Raw genomic sequence first — 13,352 nt, forward strand, 5'->3', positions numbered from 1 at the left:
TGGTTTCTTGTTTTCCTTTGCTGGTCCTTCTTCGTCTTTTCACTGTCTAACGGGAGAATGCCTTAGGGCTCAGGCCTAGGGTTTTTCTTTTCTCCACTACACTCATGCCCTAGGGTCTTGGCTTTAAATGAGTAGTGTTTTGATGTCGGTGACTCTTAAGTTTATTTCTCCAACTTGGACCATTCTTCTGAACTCAGGACTTGTATATCAACTGCCTGCTTAACATGTGGACTTGGATGTTTACTAAGCATCTCAGGCATAAGGCTCCCTAAAGCACCAGCTTTTCCTGCAGCTTCCTCCATCTTAGTAAGTAGCAACTTCCTTTTTCCAGTTGCTCAGGCTGAAAACCTAGAGGCCTCCTTACCTCCTCTTCCCCTCTTGCGCTCCATACCCAGTTTATCAACATCTCCTTTTGGCTCTTCTTTGAACATACGTCCACAGTGTGACCACTTATCACCACCTTGTCTGCTACCACGTCTCGTCATAGCCTGGCCAACCTCCCTGCTTCTGCCCTTGCCCTCTGCACTCCATTCTTCACTAAGAAGCCTGAAGAATTCCTAAAAAATCAAAAGTCTGATTTTGCCAGTCCTCTTCTTAGAACCTTCCAGTGGCTCTCTCAGTTCATAGTGACAGCTTTACGTCACCTGTCATGCTGGTGTTTGGTCCCTGCTGCTTTTCTGATCTGTCCCTTGTTACTTTCCACCTCACTTTTCTCACTTTTCTCCAGCTACTTTGGCCTTCTTACTTTCCTCAGACTTGCAGAGGCTTCCATGTCAGGGCCTTTGTGCTGGTTTGCCTGGAATGTTCTTCCCAGATATTTACATGACTTATTCCCTCACTGCCTTCAGACCACAGCTCCAGGGACACCCTGTCAGTGAGGTTTCTCTTAGGAGCTTGCAACACATCTGCCTTCCTTTCCCGCTTTGTTTTCCCCCTGTAACACTTACACCATCAAGCATACTTTATACTTAATTGTTGTCTGTGTCCTACCACTGTTAGCTTCATAAGAGTAGCATAGCGATTATTTCTTCCTGTTCATTACTAAATCAATTTCCTAGAAACTGGCATATCGTAGGTACTTGGTTAAAAATATTTGTTTCATGAATGTGGGCAGCCTTATATTCCTGACTTAGTGTTCCAGGGCACCTGTGCTTTATTTGCATGAAATACAATGATAGCCACATGACGATTATTATGGATGGCAATTCAAAGTTCTAGTGCCAACAGCCTGAACTATTGATACAGATGAATTCTTTTCCCCCAAATTAGTGTTTTTTGGAACTTTAGCTCCCTCTTACCTTTTTTTTTTTTTTTTTTTTGCCCCTTCTTAGAAAGGTTCCCTGGTTTGTGAAATTTAAGAAATGTCATCAGTTATCATCCTCTTGGGAATTCACAACTCACATTAGCATATCAAAGGCCATGAGTACTTTTGAATTAAAGAAATCTTTAACTCAGAGTTTTCCATACTTAATTGATGATCCTATTGAAGATACCAGCAATTATAAAATGCCTTCCAATTTCAGATATGTTAAATCATGAAAAAAAAAAAGGCTTCAAATTGATGAAATATACTGTAGTGATATCCTGAGACACCTATTTGGGAACTGAAATTTATTCTATCAAGGAGTTATAGATATACAGACCTAAATATTAACAAAGGGTTAGTAACAGGCTAATTAAAATAATGCTACTTCTTTTTCTGATATTACATATATCCCTTTTTCAAACAGCTGATACGAATTCTTCAAAATCGGTGGGAAGCGATGCACCCTGTGTTGTGAAAGTGGTAAGAAAATATTTTAGCTGATTTTCTTTTTTGTTGAATGGGTGTAGTATTTATTTTGTAAGACATCCTCTTTGATAACTAGAATTAATGAAACCATAAGGTACTACATTTTTAACAATGTTTGATAAATGTTTAATAAGACACAAAAGTATCTTTATAGTTTTAAGTAATTTAGTTCGAAAAGTCCATTTCCTCTCTTTTAAATTAGAGTGATCCAGGTATTTGGGGAAAAAATGAATGAAAGTATGGAGGTGTACAAATGTAGAATAAAAATACTCAGCTCATTCTTTTTATTTCAGCTATATTTACAAAAGATGAGCTACTTTTTTATTTATATCCCACAAGACTATACTACTCTAATGAAATTTTATTGTATTTTATCTTGCATTTGCTTCTGAACTTCCACTTGGTCAATTTTTTTCATTTTATTTCCAGTTTTCCCTTCCCCATCCATTTTAGTAAATTTTTTATTTAATTGTGATCACTTTGAACCTTCTTTTTGCTAAACTAATGTTGAAATTAGTTTGTGATGAGTAAAGGTTGACAGCATCCCGTCTGATATAAGCATACTTTGAATAGTCAGGTCAACTTACACACTGGTGCACTAAAAGGCATTTTAACTACTATTTTTTGTTAAGAATATATTATGCATCTTTCTGCTTACAGAGTTACATTTCTAACTCCTCTCAAAGTTCTTTACCCTGTGTGAAGAACATGTTTTTGTTAAATAATAGAAGAGATAACAGGTTCTGTTAATTTGGGCAAATTACATAAGTTCCCCACCCCTCCTTTTTTTCTAACGGCTACAGAAATCAGAATTATCCTGAAGTTTTGTGTTTTGGTTTGTTTTATTTCACTTTCTTTTCAATGAGGAATATATTTGATCCCTTGTGAATTAACTCTTTTGGACCTGAGTTGTTTTAGTGATTGTTTTTAATACTTTTTATTCAGGCATAGTTTTTACAAGGAAATCCATAGATACTAAATAATTTGAATACTTTTGACAAGTGCATGTACTTGTACATCTCCCACCTGTATCAAAATAGAAAACATTTCTGTCACCCCAGAGAGATTCCTTATATTGTGTTCTGGTCAAACCCCTACATCCTGCACCCTTGGAGGTAACTACTCACCTGAGTTTTTTTTTCTTAAAAAAAAATTTTTTTTTTGTGCTGTGGATTATTCTTGCCTAGAACGTCATATAAATTATATTATACAGTATATAGTGTTTTGTTTCTGACTTCTTATGCTCCACAAAATGTTTAATAGACTCATTCATGTTGTTGGTGTATCAATTAACTCGTTCAGTCTTACTGCTCAGAAAATTATATAGACATAGTCTTTTTTTCCATTTCCTGTTGATAGAGTTTTTGGCTATTATGAATAAAGCTTTTATAAAAATTTTTGTACAAGGTTTTTATTTCTCTTGGATAAATATCTGAAAGGAGAATTGCTGGTTTATAGGAAAGGTGTATATTTAAATTTATAAGAAAGTACCAGACAGATTTCCAAAGTGGTTGTGCCATTTTACACATCCACCAGTGAGGTGGGAGAGTCCTGCTCGTTCCCGATCCTTGGCTGTGTGGTTGTCAGGTGGGCGGGATTGCTTCGCAGCCATGGTGTTGGGTGTATAGTAGTGTCTCAGAGTTTTACCTGATGGCTGATTTTGATTAGTTTTTCCAAGGAATTGTGCTTACTGGCCATTCACGTATTTTGTGACGTGCCTCCTCAGTTTTTTGTTTGTTTGAAATAACTAGGTTGTTTTGCTTTTTATAATTGAGTAGTAAGAGAGTTGTTCTGGATGCAAGTCCTATTCCAGATGTGTGCATTGTAAATATTTTCTCCCAGTTTGTCGTTTGCCTGTTTGGTTTTTTGGATGCTTTTTCTGCACCTTTTGAGATAGATCATAGGATTTTTCTCCTTTATTCTGTTAATGTGGCAGTAATATTGATTGGTAATTTGAGCGTAAAACTTTTATTCTTAACATACACTCCACTTAGTTATGGTGTATTATGCTTTATACATAATGCTGACATTGATTTGCCAGTATTTTGTTAAGGATTTTTCCATCTTTGTTCATGAGGGATATTGGTCTTTAATTTTTTTACTAATATTTCTAAATTTTAAAAATGTCCACTCTCATTGTTTAGTTTTGGCATCAGGGTTATTGGTGCTCGGTTTCCTTCTTGACCTGCAGAACCCTGGATCACCTCCTTTTTACTCCTGGTGCCTCTGTGAGGAAAGCGGAGTCTGGCCTGGGGCTCATTGTGTTTGTTCCCCCTCCTTCTTTTTTTTAAGATTTTATTTATTTACTAGATAGAGCGAGAAAGAGAGAGAAAGAGAGGGAGAGAGAGCGCGCAAGGCAGAGGTAGGGGCAGAGGGAGAGAATCTCAAGCAGACTCCCTGGTGAGCGCAGAGCCTGACTCCGGGGCCTTATCTCATGACCCTGAGATCCTGACTGGTCACCCACATGCCCTGATTTGTTTCCCAATTTTTAAAGATCACAGTCTATACTGCCTGTTTTCTCTAATGTCTGAAAGGAGGGATTCCATCTGTTTGTCCAGTTTTTATATTTGTTTATAGCAGTGGGCTAATTGGGTCCCACTTACTCTGGCAGGCCTGTAAGTAAAGTTGATACCTTGATGGGCATATCCAGGCATTTTGCTTTTCTTTAAGCCCTTTCATTTTGGATTTTTCTCTCTTTGTGGACTAATATTTCTTTTGAAATACCCAGTTTGCTGTTGTATCAGAGGAAGAAAGTTCTTACTATTAAATTGGGTTGTTTGTATGGAAACACAGAACGTTATCTGCATTGGTCTTTGATATGACAGATTAAAATTAAAATCTGCAGGCAAGACCACTTTCTTCTTAGGATCTTTAAAAAGTTTCCGTTGTTAGAGCAGGTCCACTTATGACTTCTCACAGTCTTGAGGTTCAGAAAACGTGGTTGGCTGTGACTACCTTGCTGTTGGCTGACCTGCACTGCCCTCCCCACGTGTTGGAAGGTCAGCACCAGGGCCACACCTGACAGGTGGGGCTGGTGTGTCACCGTGTCTGTCTTCTTCTGGATAGCCTGAGATTTTTCTAACCGTGGTTTGGTTTAGAATGAAGATGCTCTTCTTTATTATGGGTCATTCTAAGTATTTTAGTTGTTATTTAATGTAACCTCACTTGTACTCCCTGTTTTACTTACAGAGTTATGAAAAAAAATGAGTAGGAACAAGCATTTCCTAACTGCTTAATGTAGTAAATTACTCTTTATTTCTAGTTTTAAAGCCTTTTGTTATCAAACCTAGTTTAGTGCTCTGCATCTCTCCTGTCTCCTAATTTAGTTCTGTTTCCATTGGCCTGTATTACTCCTCCTCTTTGTCATTAGGACAATGATAAATAGTCAGTTGATTTCTCTTTTGCATTTAATATCTTAGCAACATTTTCAGTGTGGTAGTTTGTGATCCTGGAAGAATGCCATAAACAGATCAGTGTTACTGACTTTCCTTTTCCTCTCTCGGGGAGAGCCTTGTAGCTGCTATTGCTGGTTCCTTCCCAGATCCTTATCCTCTCTGAATTCCTTGAAACTCTAGTAGCATTCATTCTGTTTACATTTATTTTACCATTTCAGATGCTAATATCCTTCCCATGCCACAGTTGCTTTTAATTTTGTATGTGTTAGCTGGATTTCAAGTTGTTTAATGCTAAGGACCTCGTTGTAAACTTGTTTTCTTTATCACGTTTTTAACTGCCTATTTTATTCTTCTGAAAACTTTGTAGCCATAATTTCCCGCCACCTTTTGATTTCTTGGGGCCACCCACTTTCATCTCTGGTCTGTGTCTTTTCAAGTAGCATCATTTGCCTTCACTTGTGACGTGCTGTGACGTAGCTCTGTCTGCTACTTATCCTGTAAGTCTTTTGCTCTCAGAGCTTTATAATATTAAAGGTGGAAATGGTTCACCAAACACAAGCCTGTAAAATGAGTATCAGATCTTTCCAGTATGAAAATCAAATGTTTATGAACATTTGCCATTTAAAACATTAAGGTCTATTAAAAATCATGTTTTCAAAGAACAGGTACTACTCTTTGGGGAAATTTCATAAGTAATTACTAAAAAAAAGCAAGGTACAAAACTACATGTAGTATGGAGGTAATTTTATAAAACAGCCATAAATGTGAAGAAAATATGTCAAAATATTTCCAAATTTTCTAAAATAAGCACATATATTATCTTTGGAGAAAAATCACCTTAGCAAATGTTATTTAAGAAATAATCGAAGGCTGGGTGGCTCAGTCGGTTAAGCGTCTACCTTCAGCTTGGGTCATGATCTCGGGGTCCTGGCATTGAGCCCGCATTGGCCTCCCTGTTCAGCTGGGAGTCTGCTCCCTCTCTCTCTGTGTGCATGCCCTCTCTCTCTCCCTCTTTCTCTGTCTCAAATAAATAAATAAATAAATCTTAAAAAAAAAAAGGCAAGTTCATTTTTAATGTGAAATTAGACTTAGTAATGCAATGGCATATCAAATCAAACAGTGGTTCTCCACTCCGGTTGTGCGGTGTAATCAGAATCTCTGAGTGCAGAGCCTGGTTATTGGTATTTTTAGTAAAGCTCCCCACGGGATTCTTTTGTGCCTCAAGGTTGAGAACCACTGGTAGAGTGTCAGCACCTTCATTATTTTCAGTGGAATCATGCATGCTCATGTGTACTTTTGGGGATCCTTTCATTCAGCGAGGCGGCAGGTTCCCTGTGCTTCTGGTAGGGCTTCCCACCTCAGTGTGGAAGATTTGTCAAAAAATGTGGTTGCTGCTAATATGCATCCCTGCTCTGGGAAAGAGCTTCGGATAGTGAACCCACGCATTTCTTACATTTGGTCTTGAAATGGAAGTTAAGACAGACATGTTCAAGATAGATGTTTAGGTACATACTGAATATTTTCTCTCTCCTACCAAATGACCGTTCTGGTTTTGTTTAGGGCCTTATTCCTTACTGACTTAGGGGAGCAGCCTTGGAGCCGTGGTGCTGGGGTCACCAGAGATGGTAAACTTGTATTCTCTGCCTTTAGATAACTGAGATACCCTATTTGTATTTTATCTCAGGAAAGATGATGTGCAGTGAGAAATGGGAAATTGGTAAAAAGTTGGATAATGGAAGGAGGAAAAAAATACTCTTTTGTGTTTTCTTGTTAACAGCCTTGATAATGAATTAGTTTTCAGTTACACTCCCCCTTTGCAGTCATGTCAGTGAGCTCAGAGCAGAACTGAGGGGGAGGGCGGGCTTTTGGGTCTTGTAGCCTAACAGTTCCTTATTTCGTGGTCCCTTTACAGTGTGAACGGACATAAAGTCTGTATTTTGAAGTTCCCTGGCAAGAAGTTTGCAGACTGATGTTTAATTTCTCTCACAGACTTTATGAGAAGTGACCTGAATTTTCAATTCATATATCATAATTTTTTGGTAGGAAGGGGAAACTTTATACAGCTTCATTTTTAAATGGCAGCCAGTTGCTTTTAGAGGGTGCCATTGAAATATATCACATTTTAATTTTTTTTCTGTTGTCATCTTCATTTTGACACTTAGAAGTCTTAAAGAAACGTTTAGTGATATTCTAGTTAAAATGTCAGTCCCAATTTCTTTTCTAAATCTTGGCTATTATAGAGTTGGCAAAGTATTTTAGATTTGAAATATGTTAATAAAATTTTAGTTATGAGTTAAGGTATTTTCTTCCACAGAAATAGCGAGCTTTGGCCAGAGTGCAATGCCAAGGAAGTAGCTCCTTTATTTTGTTATAATGGAACCTTATTGGATTAGAAAAAAGTATGAAATGAGCTCAAAGAGCCTTCATTGTAGTGGGGCTTTCATTATAATAGTCTGATTTATATAGGTTGATTCTTATTATTATAAGTTTAATAAATTATTGCCCGAAGGGAAGCTTGGAAATTAAAGTTGATATGACATAGGTCGAAATGGAATGAATCAGAATTTTATACGATGGTAATAAGCCAGGATTTGTCTTAGGAAAACCCCTTTCAAACTTGAATTATATTAATAAGCTATTCTAAAAGTTAGCCTTTGGAGAGAACTTCACCAAAATGTCTTCTCTTGAATTTCCACTACTTTTTTCATTTCTTTCACGGAGACTGCTGCTTCCGCTGAAGGCCTGGCTGTGGGCTCTGAACAGGTACAGGCGTCTATCCAGAGAGCACTGATGCCAAGAAAAGAGCCGCAGGTTATGGTGAAACTTGAGGTACTGAGTCCAAAAATTAGGGATTTGGACTCATACCTTATATGTTGGTTAGCTTCTACTTCTTAAGAGGTGATGAGATGCCAAGCCCTGTGTCCCATTCTGTATACTTACAGACAAGTATACTTACCTGGAACAAGGCGAGTTTGTTTTCAGGTTCTGATCCACGTGTCAGTTGTGTGTGTTGCCTGTTTGTGGCTGAGTGCTCGTTCCTAACTAGGTGCTGCCTGACTGCAGATCGGCCGGCCAGTCTTCCTGTACGTGCTTCAACTAGGGATTCCTAAAGCTAGTGGGCCTCATCGTCATTTCTTATAATGCTCTGCTGACCTTGGAACTCCAGCTACACGGATGTTCTGTCCAAAATGACTTTCTTCCCGTATTTCATAAAGGAAAAGCAACCCTAGAATTAGTTTGGAAATGTTAGCTTCCTTATTTGAAGTTTTCACTGCTTTTCAGAATTTTTCTCAGGTTCTCAATAAATAAGATAATACCAACAGAAATGATCAAACATGACATGCTAACCACTTTTGATTCAGACACAACTTACTATTTAAAAAGTCCACAAAATTGTAAGGTCTTTTTTACCCTTCCCATGTGTATTTAACAAGGCAAACTCCCAACAGGCTGATATTTCTTGTTTGTCCATGCCTTTTTGTGCGTACATAGCTCTTTACAATCATTTTAACTGTTACTATCCCTTAAAAGGTAAAATGAATGTAGTCCAGTAAAGTTGGTGGAAAACAATTATTACCGAGCCCCAGTTTCCTCTTGACTTTGCATTATCACGTGGGAAGTAAATTGTGGGGCTCCTTAGTTTGAAAAAGGCGGGAATCAGTGCCAGCAAGGAAGGGATGTCACTAAGTGGACAGTGCTTGCTCGCTCTGGAGTTCAGAAAATTCCCTTTGTGACAAGGTTGGTTTCTGCCAGTCCTGATCAACTAGATACAAGTGTACTGAGAAACAGGGAGAAGAGTTGGATTTTGCCACTAATTGGTTAAGTCGGGTATTGGAATTTTATTAGCTCTCAGAAATAAAATTCTGATAGCCCCTTGGTGAAACAGTTCACATGGCTGCCAGTTACTGCTTAAGAGAAAGCTTAACAAAGATGAAAACGAGTTTAAATATTTTTCTTAAACTTCTGCGAAGTTGGAGCTGTATATCTGATTTTGAACATTTTATCACTTACAGAAGTGGACCTTGACAAAAATACAAGATTCATGGACTCTTCTGAGAATATCTAAAACATTTTGAAAGAGGGTGTGCCTTAAACATAGTTACAAACTTAAGTTATCACAATTACATTGGAAAGAAACACTGATGTTTTTTGACATCAGTGCTTTTTGAAGTTTCATTAAAAATGACTCCATAATGTTAACGACTGCTAGCGCCAATTACCTCTTATGTTTTAAGGAGCCCAGTGACAATGGACCTCTCTTTACTGAATTGAAGTTCTACCAGCGAGCTGCCAAACCAGAGCAAAGTAAGGAATAAGGCACACTTACGCCTACACTCTTAAAGTGACTGCCGCTTGTTGTGTGAAGTCAAGACTAGAGCACTGGATCTGATATTACCATGCTTTTTGTTTTTTACTTGTATGAAAGAATTCTGATCTCTTATTGGGTTTGATATGATACAATTTCACTTATATTGATATATAGAATAAAGTTAGTAGAGGATATAGGATTTAGTAAATATTGTTAAAAATTGAGAAGTAATCCTAATTCATGTATGGGACTCCCAGTCTTTTTGAGAATTTTTTCTAAACTCTGGAGAACATAACCTGGGCAGAGGGGGATGCTGTAATTGATGCATCAGAACAACCTGCAGGGAAGAGAGCTAGACCTCTTCAAGCCCCCCCCCCCCCCCCCCCCCCCCCCCCCCCGGGCTTTATTTCCTGGTTGACGACCTTTGGAAATGAGGTAAACAACTTCCAGATTGGGTAAAATGTCTTTCTGGAGAAGTGAGTAACCATTTATATCATTAGAGCTAGTAACAGCAACTGGCATACTGTGGTTGGATTTTCTTTTTTTAAATGCCTTTCGCAGATTTTTCATTTGAAAGACAATGTTTAGAGCAGGATAAAATTTTGTGGGTTAATAAAAATGTTTTGATTGCAAGGTACTTGTTATTTGTTATTATAATGTATTGTTCACTTTTTTATGAAAAAAGATGAAATCTTATTGCATGTATAAGTACATTCTGCTCTTAATGATTTAAAAAATCATGTAAAACAAAAGTGAAATCACAGGCCTGTGTTTTTTAACTTGTAGTTCAGAAGTGGATTCGCACCCATAAACTGAAGTACCTGGGCGTTCCTAAGTATTGGGGGTCTGGCCTACATGATAAAAATGGAAAAAGGTAAAAATTTGCATGTTTTGTGTTTCTTCTCCCTGTTTTGAGCATTCACTGTCCATTGTTTACTGAGCACCTGCAGTTCTGCCGGGCCTCCATCTGGGCTGCAGGGCATGCACTTAACAGAGATGAACAGGACATTATCCCTAGTCTGGAGGACTTGTGCAGAGCACTAGAACTGACTAGAGCCCAGCTGATGAGTAGGAACAAAGCAAACGCACCCTGCATTTTTTCCTCTTAACAAATAAGCAAGCAAGCAAACAAAAACTCCATGTCGTTTATGGGAAAGGGAGCCCTTCAGGCTTCAGTTTGGTGTTTCATATTAGATACATGATCTGCCCGTGGCAGCGTCCTCCTCTTTATGACATTTCAGTCTAGCTGGTGAGAAAACACAAACAAGTATGAGACAATTATAACCACTAAGTGCTACTAAACTGTGTGACTCCACTTCTTTCGTGTCTTAGGAGTTCTGAGATTGGAGAGAGAACCTTGTTGGCACCGCTGAGTTGGAGAAAACCTCCCATACTTTGGTGCATGATTGACATTTTAAAAATATTTGAATGAATGAATGGAACTTCCTGGAGTAAGGCTGGCAGCTGTCCGAGAAGTAGATTTAGTTCGGTCCTGGGGGTATATTGGTTAGGGTGCTTTCAGCTGCAAGTAAAGGAAAACTGACTCCGCTCTCTGAAGTGATCGTCAGGGACCCAGGTTCCTTTATCTTGCCCTTTTTCCCTCCTCCTCTTGGCTTTGTGCTGTATTAATTCTCCATTGTGTGGCCTCAAGGTGGCTGCCCCATTTCTAGGCATCACATGCAGACACAGCAGCCCACGGCAGTAGAAGGTATTGCTTGTTCTGTGTTTCACTTTCCTGGCAAAGGAACCTCCCTTCCTCTCATGTTTCTTGGTCCGGGTTTTATCGGTGCTCGTTCTTAAACCAGTCACCGGCAAGGGCCAAGCGATCACACTGATTGGCATGGCGAAGCATGCGGCCCTGTGGAAGAGGATGGAATGCTTGAACCCAGTTGGTGCTCTGTTGGAAAGGATGGAGAGGAGAGGTAGTTGTTGGGTGGGCAGCCAGCGCTGTTTTTCTCTTGGAAGTTCTTATCCTGGGATCTGTGTACCTCTTAGGGAATATGGCGAACTTCCTGAAATGATAGCATTTTTTTGTTACATATGGTTTTGCTGGGACAAGTCTCTATAGTTTTTATGAAAATTTCTGGAGAAGTAGTATAGAGCAAGGAATAATTACATATAGAGCAGGGATTCTAGAGCCAGACTGTTTGGTTTCAAATCTGTGTTTTGCTCCTTAAAATGTATGTGACTGGGTAAGTTACTCCTTTTGGCCTCAATTTCCTCATCTGTGAAATTGAAGAATAGCTACCCACTTAATGAGGGGGATGAAACGTAAAGCTGTTAGAATATATGTAAAATACTGTGTTAGCTTTTACTTTAGCTTTTGCTCTCAAAGGGGTCTTAATCCCTTAAATGTTCAGAACTACCGATTTAGAAAACCGTTGGAGAACAGGATACGTCTTAGGCGGGAGAGTATTGCAAATGCAGGGGCAAGGTAGGTCTCTGGCCTGCCTTGTGGCACTTGGCATTGCTCTTTCTCAAGGAATAGGATGTGCATGTGGAAGGGGGAAGGAGCCTGAGGCCAGTAATGGAAACCATCAATGTGTGCTTTCCTGGAGACTTGGATAAATGCAAATGATAAAACGCAAATGTTGGAAAATTAGTTGATGTGTATAATTTGAAACAGGCGATTAGGGGATGATTTACAGTACTGGTGGAGTGGTCTGTGAATGAAAACAGAGATGTACTCAGTGTGATGTATTAATAGATCTCATGTTGAATTAAGCAGTTGTGTTTTAGCCCTCTTTTAGACTCTTAGCAGAGGTTGTATTTTTGTTACCCCTGTATTATTTTATACTAATTACATCACTTACTGTAAAAACAAATGTGTGTGTGTGTCCTGTTCTCATCCCTCAACCTTTCAAAACCTGTTGTACAAAGGAAATCAGGAAGTCAGAATTATTGTTCCTTCTTTATGATGATAGAGTTCGCAGTGTACTGGAAAATCTTATACGAATGAATACATTTTGCCTCTCACTAACTGCATGACTTTGGACAAATCACTTTACCTCTATAGACTTAATTAATTTATTCATTAAAAGATGTTTAGACAAGTTGATCTCTCATTCTCTTCCAATTCAAAAATGGATAGAATCCTGATTTTTTTTTTAATTTGGCATGTTGTCTTTTAATGTTAGCTTTCCTTCCCTGTTGAACGTGTCATATGGTATGTGTTGTAGGCTTCTCAGATAAAAATAAGGGGATTTTTGTGTACCACTGACATTTATTTGTTTGGATATGTTTAGTGTAGAGGTGAAAAAGCATGGTGCCACCACTTCCTACAGGACAAATTACCAGTCATCGGTTTTCTTCTGCTGTAAAATGGGGCGAATGGGAGCCCCTACCTCACAAGGGTGATGTGAGGTTGACACACGCTAGCACATCTGAAGTCCTCAGAACAGTGCCGTGCTCAGACCAAGGCTTTAGTCCGTGCTCGCTGCTGTTACGGTCATCATCCCTAATCTTATCCCCATTGGAATGTACATTGTGAGTGTGGTCTTGGTTTTTACTGATTTATGGAGTGATTTAACCAGACGAGTCAGAATTTGGAAAACTTGATAAAGATAAAAGTGATCCTCAGAGCATACGGTGAACTGTGTTACTGGAGCGAGGTGTTGCTTTTCGGGCACACACAGAAATGTCACTTACGGTTGTCAGATGTTGGAATTTGAGTGCCAGAAAAGACCTCAACACGCATGAGGCCCCACGCTGTCATTCCATATCTGTGGGAATTAGGTCTCACAGAAGTAATGTGACTCGGCCAAGGTGACCTAGTGGGTTTGTGGCGAAACCAAAAATCTGCACGTTTCCCCAGGATATTTGTTCTTCCCTAGCTTTTGTCCTTTGAGTATTTAAC

At 38.9% G+C, this 13,352-nt stretch overlaps 1 protein-coding gene across 4 annotated transcripts in view; it reads left to right on the plus strand.

Moving 5' to 3' along the window:
- Positions 1-13,352, plus strand: part of VRK1 (VRK serine/threonine kinase 1) — a 148,184-nt gene that overhangs the window by 105,883 nt on the left and 28,949 nt on the right. For all 4 annotated transcript variants that reach the window (XM_032405891.1, XM_032405892.1, XM_032405895.1 and 1 more), the window contains 3 exons: positions 1,731-1,786; positions 9,423-9,492; positions 10,283-10,370. In XM_032405891.1, coding sequence (XP_032261782.1) covers positions 1,731-1,786; positions 9,423-9,492; positions 10,283-10,370 — 214 coding nt within the window. The remainder of the gene's footprint in view (positions 1-1,730; positions 1,787-9,422; positions 9,493-10,282; positions 10,371-13,352) is intronic.

The sequence above is a fragment of the Phoca vitulina genome, unplaced genomic scaffold, assembly GCF_004348235.1.
Source record: "Phoca vitulina isolate PV1807 unplaced genomic scaffold, GSC_HSeal_1.0 scaffold7, whole genome shotgun sequence".
NCBI lineage: Eukaryota > Metazoa > Chordata > Mammalia > Carnivora > Phocidae > Phoca > Phoca vitulina.